Here is a 22,060-nt window from a genome sequence, read left to right as displayed (position 1 = left end):
ACACCGCCCCTTCGGACGAGCGCTTGAAGTGCAAATCTGTGTTCTGACTTGTTCCTGGTTGCTGTCAGCATGTTTTCCTCTTGTCAGTGGCGATTGACTGGGGGCTCGTCTCACCCTTGTGCCGGGACTGTAGCGGGATCATTGACAGGCCAGTGACACTGCCCAACCAGATAATGGAAACCTATTGATTTTTTTTGTTCTCACACTCTCTCTTTTCCTCTCTTTTTTTCACAGATGAAGTGTAGGCTCTTACACTTTAGGAATGACCGAAAGCAAAAGCAAGGGCACGGTCGACAATGATGAAGACTTGGTCACTTGTCTTGATCTCCGGGTCGCTCCTGCCACTTCCGAAGAGGAAGAAAAGTCAAGACAAGTGGCAGTCTTAGGATACAAGAAAAGCAGATTGTAAGAAGGAAAGTGTCCATCAATCAATCAATCAATCAACCAACACGATCTCCTGATGTCTGTGTCAGGTGCACCTGAGACTATAGATCGGGGGATAAATGTAATGTGAGATAAACCCACTCTATTTTTCCTGCTGCCCCTGGTCTGCCTTTGTCACAGCCACGCCAATGAAATATTAAGAATGTGCTTATCTGCCAGAGGGCAGTTTTAATTACCACCTAAGGTAAGGCTATTAATATGAAACAACATATCATGCAGTCGCTTCCTTATACATTCTGGAGGTTCAATTGAACAAATAAAATATGGTGATTAATCGAAAGCCTCTTTCTTGTTTTCCAAAGCCGAGTCATTACGCCTCCAGATTCAGATAAGATTTGCTCTCTTGCACACCGAGAAGGGATGACACTTGTATACTGTTTTAATGGAGGAATCTCCAGAGAGCAGGCCTCTTTGATTCACTGCCTAATGATAAGCGTGCTCTGGTCTGTCAGCAGCTCGGCCCCGTGGCAGATGGCTGGTGTGGATCTTACACATTTCTTTATGTTCCTGCCTCCCCCCTCGTCCACCCTATTCTTAAAGCTGCCAATGGTATAATGGAAAAACTCAATCCTGGTCATGGTTAGCTCAATCTCATTATAATCCCTCGTTTTTTATTCATTCGGCCCTTTGGGACACTGTCTGCCCACCGTGCAGCTTCCAGCCTTGGTGGAGTGTCTTTTGATTCGGCCAGGAGAGCCTAATGAAGTCACAGAGAGATACAATTATTTCCCAAAGCAGGGGCATTAATGTACTCCAGATTCCCTCCGGAGGAACGTGATGACAATTGGTTTGTACAGCTTTGATCGCCAGTCTAAGCCCTGCCCGGGACAAACTGTGAGGTCGCCCCCCGGTCCAGACGCTTACTGATGAACCTGAAAACAGACCCCGGTCAAGCCGCTTTCTCTGATATCATCAGAGCTTTGGCTCTACACAAAGGGCCGAGCTGATATCATGAACATCCCTGATACTTACATAACAGACAGAGCCTTTGTCAACAAATTAGTGCTAGCGTAAAAATAACATGACAACTACAGCAGATACAGAAAGATGCACAGCTTTAAATCACAATTACATTTTAATTGGCTATTAATGACTTAACAGAGACGTAAATACAATGTGTTAATGCTTGCTCAGCTCATTAGCACAATGTATTCTTTAGCGGATCGGTACTGTATGTGCTTGCACATTATCATCACCAAGTAATGGTACATAGTTACATGGTAACTATTTGAAGGGCTGACCAGGACACAGAGCTCTCTTGCTCCATTTGGTCATTGCCTACAGCTTTATTTACAATCAATTACCTCAGAAAGAATAAGTGGTAAAGATTCCCTTAAGTATCCTAAAGTGAGACATGGTAAGTTGTGTTGTTATGTTGTGTTGTGTTGTTATGTTTTAGTTTGAACCTATTTTCCAGCACCGTAAAAATGATGAGCAAAACAGCATTTGCAGGGATTTCAGCAACTTACAACAATATTATGGAGCAATGACCTTTTTTGACATTATCTATAACTAACTCATATTGGATCATGAAAGTATTGCCCATGGTATTACTAAACAACTAGAAAGCTTTGAAAAATATTCATTGATATATTCATAAACTTCACAGTTCATTTCTTTGATAATAGCATTAAAAATATTGTAATAGCTTGTGTGTTGCATGTTTTGGTTGGGTACACGCAACATGACACCCCCCCCCCCCCCCCCCTCAAAGTGTTAAATGATGCGTAAGAGTATATATAAGAATACTTAACCAGAAATGAAGCACTATTTATGTAAATATATTATGTTAATATAATCTCTTAAAAATAGGATATATGCATTTTTTATCAGTGTAAATAAACATTGTGGTGCAAAGTTACAGTAAATAGCTATGCGTCCATGAAGCTGATTAGTTCTAATCAGTCGACATGTTCTAAACAGTGACCTCTGAATTCAATTATTCGGGTAGTTTCCAAAAAATCCAATTGCTGGATTTTAGACTCAAGTCACAGCAGCTGAGAACCGCAGTCCGCAAGGAGAGACTGTCTAATGTGCACATCCAAGCTCTAGATATAGCCAAACTCTTAATCTATGTTGCAAATAGCATGCCCTTATGAATAACCGAAGATTGATACAATAAAATTGAAAAAAACAAAATGAAAAGGAGTAATATGCAATATAATAGAAGATCATATATTTTTCTATTCTGTATGAATATCTATATGTATATACAGTAGTATACGTGTATTTGTTTACGAACATGTGCAGAACAGGTGTACAGCAAGCATAGCTGGTGTGTAAACGTGGCTTAGGAGACCCCCTCAGGCAGACTGAGAGGAGGGTGTGTATCCAGGATCAGGCGCTCGGGGGGAGATGGAGAACACAGCTCTTTACACAGCGCTGAAACCTCCACCATACCTGCACCCACGCCGGGGATACTCGTGTGCATAAGATGCCTCTGCAAGTGCTTGATCCAGTCTTCCTGAATTGACTGAGGACCCTGGAAGATCAGATCGCAGAACCTGGGGGGAAAGAAAGGCAGATATGAGAGCTCCTGGCAGTGGTGGGAGAGAGTGTACAAGGAGTGCTGCAAAGTACCTGCAGGTCATTCTGTAGATCACTTCAGAGACGGCGTGTGAAGATGAAAACACCTTCCTTTTTGGCCCAGGCCTTGATCTTGGCCTCTTCTGTTTACAGTCATATGCTGTAAAACAAACAATGTAATTATCATCGATGGAAAGCTGACGATTCTGTTTGATTTCAAACATATTGGAAGGGCAGATATCGTACTTGTTCCTTCTTCTATGGCGATTTTCTTTCGTCGTGCATATGCTCGCAGATGATTGGACAGGCTTACGCCACTGTGGAACGTCATGTTGCAGTGGATGCATGTATTCTTGTTGGCTGCAAACTTCTCTGGATTACACATAAAATAAAATAAAAGATTTGAGATTATGATATAGCTAAATAACAGATTTTTTTCTGTAGTCCACCCCACTCATGACCGATCTATTAATAGCAAAACCAGGGTTATACAGCTACGCGAGTGTGTAATTTAGAAAAGGAACACAGCAGCTTGAAGAAAATAAAACTGTGATTCCCTGAGTGTCATCACCTCCCACTCCATCTGTTTTCATATAAAGATCGGCTGTGTTTTTGAGGACTTGTACTTGTATGTTCACAGTAAGTATCAGGTTAACGGTTTGTTTGTTTGTTTTTAGGGACAGTGTTTGAAACTATTCATCTGCTCTTGTTGTACTTTTACATGAAACGTGTCTGGTTAATATTGTTTTATGAATCTACTATAGAATATTCCGGAGGAAATAATACATTATAGAAATGTGTCTTAATCAAAGATGGTTTGCATTACGTAATGGGTGGTTACATTAATATTATTATTTGAATTATTGTTTTTTCATATGAACAGAATTCTAAAACATTACTGTAAGTATATTACGGAATGTCAATATTGAACATGTTCTGTTATTTTCCAAATTATTTAATTAATTATTTTAAAAAATTGAATTTGTTAAAAATCCAAAATCTGTTTATTAGTGCATTCCATCTACACTATTTTTAAATTGTTATAGAAGTCAGAAAATTGCTGTTTTTCAGCATCCTAAACCATGGGTGCCACAGTTCTTAAAATCCTATGGACATCTTCAAATGTTCAAAGGTGGAAAGAGTACTGAAAAATCATAGTTAAGTTAAAGTACTATTACTTGCCTAAAAATGTGGTGCAAGTAGAGTAAAAGTATCTGTAGTAAATATTACTCAAATTATGAAAAAAGTAGCCCTTTTTAAAAGTACTTAAAAGTAGTGAGTATTACGCTGTAAAAAGCTGATGCATTTACGGGCCCACTCACATTAGGTACAGTTGCCCTGAACCATGCCAAAGCGCGATTGCCCCCCTTCCCTTCTCCCCCTCGACCTGCACTCACATTGCATTTTTACCTGCCAGACCTCCGCACGCTTACATCATCGATGATGCGACTGTTCAGTTTAACAGGAAGAGAAGTGCTCTCACTCAGCACAGTGGACGTTGCTTTAGTTATAGCGTTTTGTATAATTTTTAGTAGTTTGGGATGCAGTGACACACAGTCAAACACTTTGCCCAACAGATTTGGTTTTGACGCTCTAAAATTATCATAAAAGTCTTTGTGCTGCAGGTACTATAAGGTTTCCTGAAGATGCAGTCCCCTAAAAGTGACGTTGCGTCTTCAGTTTCGGGCTCAGGCGCGCTTTGCACTCACACTAAAAGCGCATCGCGCTAAACCCCAAGTGAACTGCGCTCTGGCACACCTCTTCCAACCGGGCCAGGCCAGCCAACTGAACCATGCCTGAACCCGATTCAGAGCACTCACACTGAACACATAACGAATTGGGGAACGCGCCTGGTACGGTTCAGATAGGATAGTGTGAGTGCGCCCTATTTGTAATTTGTGGATGTGTGCAAACGTAACATTCTGTAGGGCATTTAGTTATTGCCCAGCAGGCACACAACGTCTTAAGACATTAATATTCAGTTAGATTTAGGTTGTGATGTCAGGTGACCAAAATTCAATGTCTAGCCAGCATCTAAGGTTAATGTTTTTTTTTTAATTTTTTTTTTTTATGGACATCAATTGACGTTGGTTTATTTTAGGTTTCGTTAGAAAGTGACCAAAATCCAACATCGAGTCAATATCTTAAACAAAGGTCATATTGACGTCAAATACTGACATTTGTTCATCAGGTATAGCAACTAAAATTCAACATCTAATAGACATCATATTGGTAATGTTTATCCAACATCGAGCTGCAACATCATTTTACGTTGATATTTGGTTGATTTTAGGTTGGACGTTAGACAATGACATCGCCTTGACATTGGGTTGTGATACTTGCTGGGTATTTAAGGCCATTTCGGTCATCTTCTCATCACTGACATGCATCTAAACATTCTCTGGGTCAATGCATGTAAAGATTTTGGACATCTTCTTGACACTTTTAATGCTTCCAAACAGTTAGCTGCCATTATAAATCGCCCATGTCTTGAGATCATTATGATGAGATTTACCCTCTATGTGCAATTTGATTGAACAGAAATCATATGACTGATTCTAAACCACATAGACAAAAAAATAATAATAAGTAGTGTCTGCAGGTTAAAGGAAGGTAGTGGAGTAAGAGCACCAATACTGTATTAAAAATGTACTCAAGAAAAAGTAAAAGAACACATTTTTAAAACTATTTCTGAGAAAAACTACTCACAGTATTTTGTAATTTGTAACTTTACACACTGCATATGTTACATATCTGGGTAGGTGATATTATTTTGTTTTATTCTTTAGTATAGCTATAATACAAATTAAATGAAAGGTATACACATATGTGGACAACCAAACCAGTCAGAGTTATTTTTTAGCAAAATTAAGATTCACAGCATACAGTACATCACTGATAAATAAGTTTGTAAGAGCTGAATAAATAAGCTTGTAAGGGACACAACTATTTGAAAATCTGGAATCTGAGGGTGCAACAATAAATATACTAAATAAATGACCTTTGAAGTTAAAAAAATACTTCGTACTTACTTATTCTTACTTACATATTACTAATCACAAATTAAGTTTTTGATATATTTACAGTAGAACATTTACAAAATATCTTCATGAACATGATCTTATGACTAGTTTTATGGTCTAGAGTCAAGTCAGTCATTTGATTACTTTGGGTTATAATAATAAAATTATATTATATTATATTATATTATATTATATTATATTATATTATATTATATTATATTATTCATTCATTTTCTTGTCGGCTTAGTCCCTTTATTAATTCGGGTTCCCACAGCGGAATGAACCGCCAACTTATCCAGCACTGTTTTGGATAAGCGGATGCCCTTCCAGCCGCAACCCATCACTGGAAAATATATTATATTATATTATATTATATTATATTATATTATATTATATTATATTATATTATATTATATTATATTATATTATATTATATTAATAAAAATACAATACTCCAAATGAAGTTGACATTTCTTTATCTGCATGCAAATATCTATATTTAGTCTTTTTTTTTTTTTTGGTTAAAAACTAAGTCACAATTACAGATATATGTATCTAAACTGTTCTGAAAAGCACAAATTGAGCCTCACTGAACCTTCAGCAAAAGCTGTCAGTACTCCACCTTCAATCAAAGAGCTCCAGCAAAAGATAAAACAACAGAGCCGATTATATGAATCTGGCTGAACAATCTAATCAAATTTGGTGATCACTGTATATCCAATTAAAAAGGACAACCTGTTATAAAAATGTGATTCGGAAACACCATTAATCTTTTATTCATTTAGTTTTTTAATTAATGAAATGAGAGTTTTATTTGGGTAGACATGAAACAAAGATGTGCAAATACAGCTGATGTGTTTCCAGTAGTACATGAAAGAAAGCTATGCGTTTTACATTTGAATTTCAAAGCCACTTTTGATGACATTCATTCTTTTTGTACCTGCTACAATATTTCAATGAGTGGCAAACTTTTACTCGGCACTGTCTGAATCTTGTGTTCCCTCTCTCTTTTAATGGCATCAACTGGCAACTTCAAGGTTGCAGGAAGAGAACTTTGTCTTAAGTATGAGGCATCTGTCATGCATATTTAATATGGAGTGTATGATTGAAATTGGGCTTTAAGGTGCACTGTAAATAATGAAGGCAGTCGAGGTGGAAAAACATATGAGAGCAGGTGTGAAACAAAGCTGTGCAGTCATGCTACACTGTATTGATCATCTTTACCCATGCTTACAGTAAATATCTCGAATCAATGCAATGGCACTTAACAAACTACTTGATTATTTGCACTTCAACGACTGTACCTATTAACAAAAGACTAACAACAATAAAACCCCTATGTTACGGGAATAAAGAATGTTCAACGCTGGTTGTGACCCAGATATCTGAAACCTCACCTGTCTGTCACTCTCGGATTCTTTGATTCAACATCACTCGAAACAAGACAGATCACACGCTCAGCTGTCAGCGAACAGGCAAAAGCTTCTTGTCATGGAGGGTTTTGTTTTCACTAAAATTGCTCGGTATCAATGGTGCTTCCCAGCTTTCTTTGTCCATTGACAATGCATGATGAAAATGAATGGCCAATTAGGATTCTACTATTTCAATAATAAAAAACAACCATGCTAAATAGACACTAATTATTGGTAACAGTATGGGTATCAAAATGAGCTTTAAGTAATAACCTATTTCTGCTTTTTGTTAAATGGACCAGGCAATACACAGTGCACCTTGTGCACTGCAGGTTGAAAGTAATGAGACTTTCACAAACTGTGCAAGAGAGTTCCAGAGAAGAGAAGCAGCCCAGCTAAATGGCCTGCACCGATTAAGGGTAACTGAACAGTATGCATAACAAGAGAAACAGATCAAGATCTAAGAATCTAGGTAGGAGTGTGAATAGTTTGAAAGTCAGAAAATATGAAGGTACAAAATTATACAATGGTGAAAATCTGTATCTTGCAATAAAAAATATATCTGAAAGCCATTTACCTGCTAAAGAACAGAGTCAGGAGGAGCCTGTCACCATCAAAATATCATTATTCATAATTACTAAAGGGCAGAGAACTGTTAGCTCAGTCATTCTAAACTGGCATTCAGTGGAAAAGATCCTTAAAAACGTCTTTAAAGATGATTATATATGCATTTTTTGATAGTCTACAGACTATAAAATGATTTGCCTAATTACTCTAACTTGCCTAATTAACCTAATTACCTAGTTAAGCCTTTAAATTGCACTTTAAGCTGAATACTAGCATTCATACATTCATTCATTCATTCATTCATTCATTTATTTTCTTTTTAGCTTAGTCCCTTTATTAATCAGGGGTTGCCACAGCGGAATAAACCACCAACTTATGCAGCACATGTTTTACACAGCGGATGACCTTCCAGCCACAACCCAACACTGGGAAACACCCACACACACTTGCACACACTGACATACACTACAGCCAATTTAGCTTATTCAATTCACCTGTAATGCATGTCTTTGGACTGTGGAGGAAACCGGAGCACCCGGAGGAAACCCATGCGAACACAGGGAGGAATACTAGTATATTGAAAACTATCTAGTAAAATACTGTGTAATGTCATTATGGCCAATATAAAAGAAATCAGTTTTTAGAACTTAGATATTACAACTATTATGCTTAGAAAATGTGTTGAAAAAATCTTCTCTCTGTTGAACAGAAATTGGTAAAAAAAAAAAGAAAAAAAAGAAAAGAAACGGGTGCTAATAATTCAGCAGGGCTATTAATTCTGACTTCAACTGTATGTACTGAGCATAAATAAGTACACCGCTTACAGATATCTCTTTTATTACTTCATGTGGATTAGATTAGTCAGTAACACAGTACTAAGATCACAGTCCAAAATAATAAAATATATAAATACATAAAATAACAATATATTAAACAGGAAAAATTAAGAGAAACAAAAGAATGAATATATATATATATATATATATATATATATATATATATATATATATATATATATATATATATATATATATATGTATGTATTCTGTAGTTTTTTTTTTAATAACCTGTTTGAATGGCAATGTATTATTGTTCTATTCCTAAAGATGTTAGCCGACCAAACTCTTATTTTATTGGATATAAATGTTTAACATATTGATGTAAATGCACAGCAGGGTTCTTACACCTTTCAAACTTCAAATTCCAGCACTTTTCAAGCACTTTCAAGGTGCATTTTTATAACCAGCACTTAACAACCATGGTAAATTACATTTATATATGCTCTATGTACTTTTTCACATTAAAATCCATTGTGCTTTTTTTAAAACACACAATATGACATTTCAACTAAAGTCCTACCTAAAGTTGATATCTTAAAAAATTAGCTTACAGTCAGATTTTCTTTGTGTAGTAGTAAGTTGACATGTCTGTTTTAAAATATTCCTAAGTGCTTCGTTTGGTGTTTAGGTGCAAATATGCATTCTGCATGATTGTCTCCTAAATATGCACATGTGGTGAACATTTTGCAGTGAAAACTGGACGCACAGCAACAATTTAATGCACTTGCAAAAATGCTCCAAAATATATTTTGAGCTGACATAGATAAAATTTCCGGCACATCAGAGCACTTTCTATCCTTGAAAACAATGTATTAAAAATCAAGCATTTTCCAGCACCCGTACGAACCCTGTATATTATTCACTGAGAAATTGATAAGAAATAAAAATGTATGTATGTATGTATATAATAAAATATTATATATATATATATATATATATATATATATATATATATATATATATATATATATATATATATATATATATATATATATATATACATACACACACAGTAGTTAGTGGAAAAAAGAATTAAAAATGCGGTCTAATTAATAACCTGTTGCCCTCTTAGAGGTGCTTACACAAACTAAATCTTTTGGTAAGAATACATAATTACACATTAACAGATTTGTCAATAATGGCTGAGATGTTCAGGAAGACTATTAATGTCTTCAAGATAAGCTTACCCAGCCTTGCTGCTGAAAACAATAGTGGTTAGTCAAAGAAACTCTAAATACTAGAGTATTTCAATATAAACTAGGCTTCTTACAGCAAACTAGTATTACATTCATTTTCTGGCTAATGACAAATCAATGAGTGAATGTATGGTTCCTAACCTTGGCTCCAGGTAGGATCAAGCTTCACAGATGGTGTTCTGGGTATGCCGTCACAAGTGGAGTAGATGGTCAAAGGAGTGCTGGCTTCCTCTGAGTGATCTTCGACCTCCATTTCCTGCTCCACTTCCCTATTTCCCAGCAGATCCTCTAAAGTGCTAGACTGGACCTTATCGGCCTTCTTCCTCTCCCTGTCAACCTGGGGGGGTCTGATCATTGTCCAGTGCCCTTCATCCGGTTTGCTAGTGCCATGATGGATCTTCATGGGAATGCCGGAGGATGTAAGAAACAGGCCATCGCAGCTGGCAAACTTTCGGGAGACAAAAGGTTTAGATAATTGTGGTCTGGAACCAAACACCCTCATAATGTTCTTGTACTCCGTTTCATCCTGAAGAAGTTCAGACAGAATGCAGAGAGGTGACTTGCTAGCACCCGAAATAGGCTTGCCAATCCGCTTCAGGTGGCCCCGCACATGATTGGAGAGGCCAGTCTTAGTGTCAAACCAGCCCAGGCACAGCGGACAGGTGTGCTCGGTTTTAGACTCTGGCTTATCTGCCATGATGAAAGCACATAATTACTTGAAATGAATAAGTTACACGAAGAAATGTTTGAACACATACATAAATATAGGTTATGCATGTGTGATTTTAGCTTGAGAGCATTATCTAAAATCACAATGACAAGGAAAGGTGAGCAATAATCACCTTTTCTGATTCTGCGATTCACTGAGGGTATTTTTCTGCGTATGCGAGGCTGGCGGTCCTGAGATGCCACTTGTTCGGGTGACACCACGTGCCGAGCATCATAACTCAGCCCCACCCTGTATAGGTGTCCTCTCACATGATTTGACAAACCCACCCCAGATTCAAACACCGCAGGGCAATAGGGACAGCACTTCCTGCCCACCACTGAAAAAGGACTGACAACAAACTGTCCGTAAGGGTCACTTTGCTGATAAACAGATTCATCAGGGTTATCCTCACTTATTGTACTTTCAATACACTCCTCTTTTATTATAAATGTACGAATCTCATCGCTGTCCTCTTCTATGCTATCTTCTGGATTAGAATGACTGGCATAGTCAGGAATGTTGTTGTTGAAAGGGATGAAATAATCACTGGGGGTATTGCTTTGAAACCAATCCGGAGACTCTTTGGTGCATTTGCTGAAATCCTGAGCACCTTCATAGTCATCTCCCTCTTGTGGTGTACTGGAGTCCCATTGTGGAGATTCAGACTCACATTCTGGAAGACTCACATGAGGAATATCGGCATGGGTGTTGCGATAAGGGATTGACATTTTTCTTTTGGAGGGTATTTTGTGCCTTAGCGTTTGCAGAGCTAAAGTACTGCTGGTTGAAGGATCTTTGGGACGGCTCTCAGTGCCAGGGTTCAGACAGGCTGCTTTACTCACGTTCTCTGTTTTCGCTGTAAGATGTGCGTCAAAGCTGGAAAGATATTTTGTCCTCTTTTCGGAGACAGTGCTTTCATATTCTTGATTGTCTTCTTCGACATACGGGAGACCTGTTGTCACGTCTATTTTCTCTGTAGGCAGAGGGGATAATTTGCTTGGCTTGTCACTTCTCAGTGAGAATGGTGACAGCTTGTTTGCTGGGCTGCCAGGGCTCCATTTGATCAGCGAGAGGCTGAAACCGTCACAGGCTTTTTGCGTTTCTTCGCTTCTCACATTAAGGTCAGCTGAGCCATTGGGCCTAAAGGGCAGCTCACCTCTGTCCTTAACTGACCATTTCTCTGTGCTTTGAATCTTTGGCATAGGCAAGGATAAGTCCTTGGTTTTGGGTTGATCATCCACATTGCTGTGTGGTTGAGGTTCATAATCATCATAATATGGCTGTCTGTGGATGAGCTCCACGTGCTTTCTGAAACTAAATCTATTATTACTCGTAAATGTGCAATTTTGACATGCAAAACAGTCTTCAGTCTTGGCACATGTGTTGTGGTGAGCTGTGCACTCATGCGCCTCCACTTCGGATTTAGTCATGTGATGACAATCCTTAAAACAGTAAGGCTTCTCCTTCTCATTAGTTTTGCCACAACGGATGAAAGTTTTGGGGCATTTCGTTCCAAAGACGCACTGGGGACACTGAAGGCAAGCTCTTCTTCCCTCGACATCTATCTTACTGAAACCTTTAATCTCTTCCATCAGCCTTTCCCTCCGCACCTGGTGGATTATCATGTGCTTTTGCAGAGAGGTTAGGTCTCGGAATGAACGCCCACACTCTCTACATATAAAGGGTCGGGGAACGTGTTCTTGTCTCACCTTATTATTCCTATCTAAATGATACATCATATGCCTATGCAAATGCCTCTTCTCCTTGAAAGTCTCATTGCACTTTGAACATGGGAAAAAGGACAGCTCCTCGCCTGTTTTTGTCTCTGTCTTTAACCGTGCCAATTTTTCACCCATGTAGGTGTTTGTTTCTACGTCGCTGCCGCCTTCATCACATCTCTCTTCCTTCTCGCTTGAAATTAGCTCCTTCATGGCAGCTGACTTGTCGCAGAATTTCTCCAGGCGCAAGCCGGCATATGCTTTCAAACTTTCCGGCTCTTTCCTAAAGGCATGTTCTTTGTTAATGGACGACTCAGAATCAGACTCTTTGTCAGTAAGGGAAATCTGGGATGCATAATCAAAGCCATCATAAACCTCTACTTCATTGTCAGCCCTCTCCATGGCACAATTTTTGCGCATTCTCCGTCTTCGATTGGCAGGTGGAGTTCCATCAATCTCCACCTTTGTTCTTACCCCATCACCTGCTACGCTGCTGTTCAACAGTATCCGCATGAACTTCTCCTGCAGGCCCCAGTTCAGACCATCACAGTCATCAGAAGAACTCTCTGACAACTCAGAATCAAAGTCCCATAAGCACCCTGCTTTGATTCCCTTTCTAGACAACAGTCGGCTGATTGGCCTGTTATCCAAGCCTTCCCCCACCAGCACATCTAAGGGGGCCTCACCGTCACTGTAGTTTGATTCAGATGAGGCCCGTGCGGACCGCACTTTTAGGGCGCACCCTTCTGCTTTCTGCCGGGTGTCTGATTGAAGCTCACTGGGAGGCGGTAACACCTCGGGGCTGGTGTCTGTCCCGGGCAGAGGGGACATGTCTTTGTTGTGGACGCTGGACTCCTCTGAGGTACAGTGTGAAGCAGCTCCATTAACAAGTGCTCCTGAAGGCAATGAGTCGTTTGTGCTAGGGGCAGCAGGGACGCTACCACAGACAAATGGGTTCGGCTGGACTCCATTTAAAGGGTTTTGGTGACTGTCCAAGGGCAGGGGCTCTGGTGGATCCAAGCTGTTATTGTTGTTGTTGGGAGAAGATGTGCTTGTCAGCTCTTGAGTGTCATCAGAGGAACATTCTACCTCTTTGTCTTCCTCTGCACTCTCTTTTACTGCCGCCATAACAGAGACAACACAGTCTGTAAAAAAAGAGACAAGCTATCAGTTTTAAATCAATCAGTGCCTCCATAGGACTAGTTACAACGGTCAAATGAAAATCATTTTTAAAATGTTTATTTATTTTTTTAAAGGTCCATACAAGTCACTTTACGTACAAATTGCATATTGAGCATCAATGAGTTAAACGCTCTAAACAGTAATAATGGTGGCCTAAAGAAGATGGACGTCTTTTTTACTTTCTTTGTGCAACAATCCAAGGCTCAAACACCCTCTGTCATCACTTTTTTTCACAACACACCCCAACGTTAGCCCTGGAAGTCCTGGTGAGGAAGCTTAATTATGTGAATGCACCTCTGGGATCTAACCTTCCTGTTTCACCCACCAAAGTTCTCAGCCGCCTGCTAAAATTGACCAATTTCCATGGGAACAAAGCACACCGCCAATAAGATCATATTATTCTGTCTTATCACTCTCTGATGGTGCCAAAGCGCATCCCAGCACGAGACTGTTGTTGCTTCAAACCTGACAAATTGGCACACTGCACACACATACACAGAGTGACTGAGTGACACACACATACATTCAGGTAGAAACGCTTCCGTTCATGACTAGCCAGAGAAATATACCTCAGGTGTCATCAGCCAATCTAATTATATTTGATGGTTTTCAACAGCTCGACACCAGCAAACCTGTGGGACAACAGGACTGTGTTTAAAGGCTGTGTTAAAGGGGCCCAGGCTTGCTGTTGTCCTGCTAGACCACAGTGTATGCTCTGAGGATTTGACATTGAGCACTAGCTGCTCTCAACAGGAAGCCGCGTTGCTAACGAAGTGTTAAATTCAGTGTTAATGAGTGGCTTCACTGTTACCACCTCCTAGGTAAACCTTCCGAGCTCCATATTCTCTCCATCTGTTGGGGTGTGAGGGGCTTTCGGAGGGAGAACAGACGCTCTGCATTTAAAAACGAACTTCACTGCAAACCCCTAAACAGCAGGGTGGCAAAGCCTCAGAATATGATTTCAGCTTTAAATTTACAGGCCTCATTAGCTTCCAGTTTCCACACTGATCTGTTCCATACATAACAAACAGGGTTCAACTGCAATGCGTCTTTTAAAAATTCATTTGCTTCTATTTACTTCATTTAGTCAATGTTAAAAGGCTGCCTTTGCCTTGCTGGAAGCTATTTACAAGGATTATGAGCTTAAATACATTTACGCTCTGTGCGGAGATCAATCTGAAGCGATTAGCTCTTTTTCTCAATCTCGCTCTTACCAACTCTCTTTCTTCCCTCTTGGAAATATGCTCAGTAATGAACATGTTTGAATTCGCAAACAACAATGAATCAGAGGAGGTCTCCCTGTGATCAGTCTAAATTAACTGCACAAGTAAAAGAGCACTTAACACTTACACGACACACATATGTCATGTGCTCTCTCTCTCTCTCCCTCTCTCTCTTTCTCTCTCGGTCCCTATTCTTTCCATCAGCACTTGTTCTAACACTCGAGTTGCACCTCATCTTGAGGTTACTGCTGAAAAAATAAGAGGTGATAATTGCATATTATCATTACACATTATTCTGGAACCCCAGAAGGTAAACTTTTCTTGGATATTTATTAATCATAGGAGAATACAGTCTTCTTGCTATGTTCCACTTTGGTGTCATCAACTTTTTCCCCCACTTACTAAACTAAGCTAGAGACAAAAAGTCAAAAGTTGTCAGTATATGTTCCTAGAATACAATTACATGTTGTAGTACAACTGCAGAGAACAGTAAAGTGTGTACTATAAATATGAGACACAGGGACAAAGAACTCAAATGAATCTCTATTTAAAAATAACGTCTTAAAGTAGAGTGAAGACACAGAACTATATTGCATTTTCCAATTTTTCAAAAAATGTGAGGTAAAAAATAGATAACCTGCAACTTCTCATTTAGTAAGCTGAAGCTATAAAACCTCTCTTAGTTTCCTTAGACTCTTCCCTGAAAAGAGAAGACTTCAACAACATTCAGAAAGACCAAGTGGGACAAGTCGTTCAGAGCAGTTAGCTGTCTATGTGAATCGGCAACATGCCCAACTCCATTTCACTTTATCCATTACTCTCTCGCTCTCTCTCTCTTTCTTTCTTTTACCTGTCCTTCTTCTCCCCATCCGTTCACAGAAAAAAAAAAGCATCTGAACAAAGAGGGTAGGCCGTGGCCCCTCAAGTACAGAGCAGAGAATCTTCCTCGGTTAATGGGAGTTATTGATTTGTTTGACACACTGTGAATTTATGAAGCCGCCTCTCAAGTGTGAGAGACTAACAAAGCACAGCTGTGAGCAAACAAACAGGTAGCTATTCAACCTGACACCTCACAGAGACTGAGGAGAGCCTGTCTTTCTCTTCTTCTTTTGCCACGTAGAGGAAAAGCATCGAGTTCAACTCAAACACACAGAGCAGCAGTGACAGGAGGAAACTCTTGCAGGGTTTCGCAGCACCGGCTGCTGCTGTTGGGACAAAAGATGTTTGGGGAGATTTGTATTTTTTTTTCAAGTGAACAGTCATATATTAGGTTATTTCATATTATATGTACACTGTAAAACCTGGTAAGTTAAACTGTTTGAGGAAACCGATTGGGGCAAACCATTAAAGTTATAAAACCAAATGATTTGAGTACTGTAAACTTTATACATGGTTTCTGCTACATTCATTCTTTCATGGCGTAGCGCAACACTAAAATTCATGCCACCACGGCTACATTACAGCTTCTCATTCAAAACAATTAGTCAAAATTCATCCAACAATGAAGTCCAAACAACTTTATAGCTACTCAAATGATTTGATATTGCTTGTAGCATTAGAGTTGTTTTTTTTTTTTAATAGCAGGTTATAATAGCACCAAAACATATTAAAAGGTAAGAGAATTATAACAGCGTGAACTTTTCTGTAATTGTAGTAGTGCTCTGAGTTATTTGTTTAACCCTAAAGGTTTATGGCCATTTCACTTTACTTCAGGACGCATTAACTCTGTAGGTCTATTTAAGACATTCATAAATATTCTTAGCAAATCTAATAAATATTGGAGACATCCTCGTTACATAACGTTAAACACTAAATTGCAGAGTTTATTTGAATGCGCACAAGAAAATCTGCGCTTTAGCAAATAGTCATGTACACATATATTATTCGTGTTTAAATCATTAAACATTTTAAGTTCAGTTAATAGAGTGAATTCAAACGAAATTAAGTCCAAACAACTATATAGCTTCTCAAATTATTTGATATTGCTTGTAGCATTAGAGTTAAATTAATACAAAAATTATTTTAGTTTATAAATTAAGTTATGCAAGTCATTTTAGTTATTAATTAATTAATTCATAACTGCTTTCTGCTTAATACAATTAGTTTATGAGTTACCATAACTCTTTTTCATTCGTTAATCTAACGATCTTTCAATCGTTAAACTAACTTATTTCGTTTAGTGATTTTCACTGTTAGGTTTTACAGTGGAGGCAAGGGCCAGTATAAGATTCTGACAGTATGATAACTTTAAATAAAAATATCACATTGTGATTACTGCTCTAAAATATATACATTTTAAATGTCTGGGTAAAAAAAAAAAAAAAAACTTTGAACACAATATATTTCATTTTGAGAAAAATGTCAAAATATTTTGGAATAGTAAACACGTCAGACTAAATAATTCAAATGAATCATTGACTTCTGCTGTCTTTGTTTTAAAAACACATACTTCTTCACAATACAAAATGGCATCTTTGGATTTCTTTTCTGCTAAAGATAGTATATCCTAAAAAAAAAATATGTAAATAAAAAATCTTACACAAACATTAGGAACGGAATAGTAGAATTTTTTTTTTAAATCTTTTAAAAACTTGACTTTCCAAACCACACTATACCTTAAAATTAGTTATCGGCCTATGCCTAGTCATATGTTGATTAATTTTGAACTATGAAAACAGAATCAACTGCAATTTTTTATATAATCAGTGTCAAGGCCCGTGCACACCGAGATGTTTTTTGCTTGTGTTTTCCATTGACGTTTAACGCCTCCTGACTATATAAAGGCCGCCAATGTAATCGTGCACACCGAAGCGCAAAACGCCAGGCGCAAATGCGTCATTCTAAACAAAAATTCCTCGTGCCCGTTTTTTTGGTTTGACGCACCACGTTAAAACCTTCTCCAGCAATCAGGTTGGCACTTTTGTTCACGTGCACGGAGCTGCTGAAATTACAGTAAACAGTACTTGGAGGGGCTCAAGCGCAAAACTGTCAATGCGAGCGCACATTGAAGAAGATGCCCAGAGGCAAAATGAACTTGTTGCTGCTTATTGCTCTGTGAACAATAATCATTTCTTCGTTGCTAGAGCTGGATCTGCTACTTGAACCATCTATGTTTGTTCGAGTCACCAGTAACTTTAACAACAAGCATGTGAACTTCCTTTCTTCCTCTTCTTCTGTGTTACAAGCGGGTTTTGGAAGCTTAAAGTTGTGTAGCGCCATTAACATCAAGGAGTGATTTTGCATACTCTTCTGCTTGACACCAGTGAAAATCGCTTGGGTTTGAATCCGGAAAAACGTCTCATAAAACGCTGATGATAAACGCAAACGAAAAGCATCCCGGTGTGTAGGAGTCTAAAAACTCGTCATCTCAAAATTCACAGAAAACAATCATGCAGAAACCGTTGTCACTTGCTAGTAAACATCACATGCAGTTACAAATCTACTACACACTGAATTATGCAAGACATTTTGAAAAAAAAATAAAAAAAATACAACCAAGTTAAATTATTTCCTGGAAAATGTTCAAGAAATAAATAACATTGTTCAGATGTGCATGGGTTTCAAATGCTTATCAAACATCAAAATAATACTGTAAGTGTTAAACAGAACTTCACAATGATTTTACCCAATAAATTGCTAATTTATGTTTAAAAATTATGTCAGATTTAGAACAAGAATCCTATGATGACATATAATAGACTTTTAATGATCACAGATCAGCTCTCATAAATAATCAACTGTAACTTGTTCTTTACCTAACAATTGTCAAAAAGAAAAAGAAAAAAAAATATTTAAAATACTAATCAATTGTAATATGAAACATATGTAACATTGAGTGGTTCGGAAACATTTTTCCACCTTTATTTTGATATTTTATTTTAACAAAAGACACTTACACTTGATTTTAATTTCTAGATACAGTGTTTAGCATATGTAAGTACACACCTCACATATTTATCTTTTAAATTCATACAATATTATATTTGTGCATATACATTAGATTAGTCAGTAATGAAGCCAATTCTGGAGCTTAACTTACAAAGTAACTTATGATAACAGTCCAAAAACTAGTACACCCAAATTTATATGTTATAGAAAAATATTAAATGTTAAATATTAAATAATAAATTTTAAAAAAGAGGAAAAAACATGAGAACCTAAAAAAAATTTATATTTTGCAATATTTTGCTTGAATTTAATAGTTTTATCTTTCAATTTCTAAATATGCTTGGTTACTAAAATTTTATTTTAATAAATATATCTGTTTAATAAAGCTGTTTTGTTTAAATGCACCAAAATACAATGCCTATATTCACTGAGAAATGGATAAAAATATAAATTTTCCAAAGGGGGTGAACTCAGTTATGCTGAGCACTGTATACAATCAATTTTGTCAATTTAATTTGATGTGGACACCCAAATTGAATGTTTGATCCATATAGATGCACGGTTATCTTCTGCTGGGCTGTTGAGAAACCAAGCAACAGACTGCCTAAACATGCAAGACATGATGTGCAACTAAATATTTGAAGAAAAGACTAAATGACGAAATATTTTCCCAATCCAGTGTTTACCTTTAGCAACCTTGAGTTCCAACAACATGAATGGTGCCCATTCATGTATATTCCAAGCATGCACCTAACACCTTGACCTTGCTTATGTTGCATTCAACTTTTTAATACACGTTGAACATCAGTATGTTTAAAGTTTAATATGGAACATTTGAGGTTTGACCTATGCAAACATGTTTGTCCATGTCAACATTTGTACTTATTCACTTGGCAGGTGCTTTTATCCCGAGTGACTTACAGTGCATTCAAGGTATACATTTCTTCCTGCAGAATAAAAACCAGGACTCCACCACCACATTGTACAGAGCTATAAGAAGCAAATATACGTTGGATCGCTGTCATTTGCTGCACACAATATAAAGGTACAATACATTACAACCCTTGAAAATTTTCGAGTTTGTTTCCCCTCTTTCTCCTTCGTTTGGGAAAGAAACTAAGATGCGCGGAGAGTGGCAAGAATCCAATTTCGTTTGAACGCTGTGTGGAAATTGAGAGCTCAGCAATAAATCTGCTTCAATACACAATCTCCACAGAGCGCAGGGGCAGCTACCTTAGAGATCTCTTCCTCTGTGTCTAACAAACCGCTGCTTAACCAGGAGCCAAGGCTGCCAACTCTAACGTCTTGGTTGCCACAGCACTGCAAAAGTTGCATTTTCCAGAGGTTGCCATTCATAGCCAAGCTGATGCAACGTTGCGACTCTGTTAACTAACCCGGGTTTAAAAAAAAAAAAGGTCTCTGCGCACAAAATTTGGCTGTGCATTCCAAAACAAAAGAGCACATCCTTCAGCAACCCAAATTAAAAGAGCATCAGCATGTACTCAAAGACCGTGTGGCTCTCCTCAATACTCTTTCCTAAAATAGAGCGAATGAAACGGCTGCTCCTCCTGATGGTAGATTTAAGATCGGGGAGAGGGGAAAGGGGGGTCATTGGGCATGATAAAAGGGGACAGGGAGTGAGTGACAGTTGGGTTAAGACAGAAGTCATGTTCAATAGCAGGTAAAGAACATCAAAAGAGGAGTTCACAGGAAACCTATACAACCTTATCTAGAAGGAGGATTTTCTGTTGTGTGAAGTAGATTAGCGGTGCCAGAGCTGCTGACATGGCCTCATTTGCTGCCCTGTAGTGTTAGAGGAGGATTAAACCATATAAACTTTGAAGCCTTAAACAATACCTTTCAAAATTAGATGGATTAAGGGAGGGATGTCTGATGGGGATTTCCCGTGGCTTTGTCAGTTTAAAACTTCTCTTTTTAAAAAAGGGAGCGAGAGAGCAGAAAAAAGAAGGGAGAAGAAAAAAAAAGCTAAGCAGGTCTGGGGTTTCAGTTTTAATGAGGGCACTCTTATCATGAGCTGGGCAGTGGGTGCGAAGTGGCGCAGGTCGACAGGCCCTTAAACCAGTAGCCTTTCTCTCACATTAAAGAATGATGCAAAGAGTTTGTCACTAAAAGAAGGGGGCGAAAGTTTTCTGGCAGTTGCATCATTTCGGTAGTTTTACGCGGCAGCACATCTCTTGATGAAAAATAAACATTGATTGTTGCGTGCTATTCCGTGTAAAATATGAAAGCGTTCCGCCGTGAAATATACTTCCTCTCAGGTCATGAGTTGCACACTGTAGATTTTTTTTTCTTTATATGAAATGTGATGATTACTGGAGATCTGAATTAAATATGGAGGGGCTGCACGGGCGCGTATCTGCCGCTGTGATCGAGGGCAGACTCACATGCGTCTGTCTTGCTTGAGTAGTGCGAAAGAAAAAAAGCTAACTTTGTCACTGCCGCTTTGCTGAAGACACGTGACCAATCAGATGAAAGCATGTCAATGTCAGCGCTTGTCTACTCGCTGAGGACGGGATTGGGTCTAAGCGAGCAGACATCAATACGCTTAAATTTGGAGAAATGTCAAGCGCCGCGGGTTTCAGGATGAAACAACTTTTATTACCTTTTCTTAAAACGTAATGTGCCGCACAAGCTAAGACATGAGCAACATAATAAAAGTGAGGAAAGTAAAAAAGGCCAAACAGCGCCATAGAATTCCAATCAAAATCAGGAGCAAATTGACGGATGTGTTTAACCAAAACTTCATCTAAAAAATAACACTGTGCTGATAAAAAAAGGAAAAGAAAATGACCTGTTCTTAACCGCACAAAGCAAAGCTTGCACTTTGTGGTCCATCTCCCCGGAAGAAGCTCCCTCAGGATATTAAAAAATCATCACATTTTTATCAGTCCCTGCTGCTTGTCAATGGCATCTATTAAAGCTGAATGAGGGGGCGGAGCTGCATCCAGACTGGTCATTAACACCAGAGCCCCACTCAATCAGAGCAACTCCCAAACATATCAAAGAGGCGGCTGCATGCGTGCAGAAGGAGAGGCAGGGGGTGTACACGGTAGCCCGAGAGAGGCCCCATGGAGAGATGTAAATAACCTCCCGAGAGACTCCCGGCAGGCTGTAAAGAAGATGCTAGCTGGGAGACGACGGGAAGCTAATGAGTATAACAGTAAATGTATACAAAAGACAGAAGGAGAGGCCCTCCCTCTTCATCCCAATTAATATGCTCTTATCAATAACAGGGCACCAAAGCCACTTTCACGGCTGCACTTTTTGGCTGCGCGCACCGCACGCCATTCAGACGATTCAAAATACAGCTGA

At 38.5% G+C, this 22,060-nt stretch overlaps 1 protein-coding gene across 3 annotated transcripts in view; it reads right to left on the bottom strand.

Annotated features, from left to right (window-relative positions):
- Nucleotides 1-1,500: 1,500 nt before the first annotated feature.
- Nucleotides 1,501-22,060, bottom strand: part of znf644b (zinc finger protein 644b) — a 32,645-nt gene continuing 12,085 nt past the window's right edge. For all 3 annotated transcript variants that reach the window (XM_087257182.1, XM_087257183.1, XM_087257181.1), the window contains 5 exons: nucleotides 10,850-13,579; nucleotides 10,149-10,697; nucleotides 3,217-3,342; nucleotides 3,025-3,130; nucleotides 1,501-2,948 (listed from right to left, as the gene is read on the bottom strand). In XM_087257182.1, the coding sequence (XP_087113308.1) occupies nucleotides 2,735-2,948; nucleotides 3,025-3,130; nucleotides 3,217-3,342; nucleotides 10,149-10,697; nucleotides 10,850-13,579 (3,725 nt within the window). In that variant the 3' untranslated portion in view covers nucleotides 1,501-2,734. The remainder of the gene's footprint in view (nucleotides 2,949-3,024; nucleotides 3,131-3,216; nucleotides 3,343-10,148; nucleotides 10,698-10,849; nucleotides 13,580-22,060) is intronic.

The sequence above is a fragment of the Danio rerio genome, chromosome 6 (assembly GCF_052040795.2).
Source record: "Danio rerio strain M-AB ecotype USA chromosome 6, GRCz13ab, whole genome shotgun sequence".
Taxonomy (NCBI): Eukaryota; Metazoa; Chordata; class Actinopteri; order Cypriniformes; family Danionidae; genus Danio; species Danio rerio.
The sequence above is the reverse complement of the archived record's forward strand: the minus strand, read 5'-3'. Positions and strand labels throughout refer to the sequence as shown.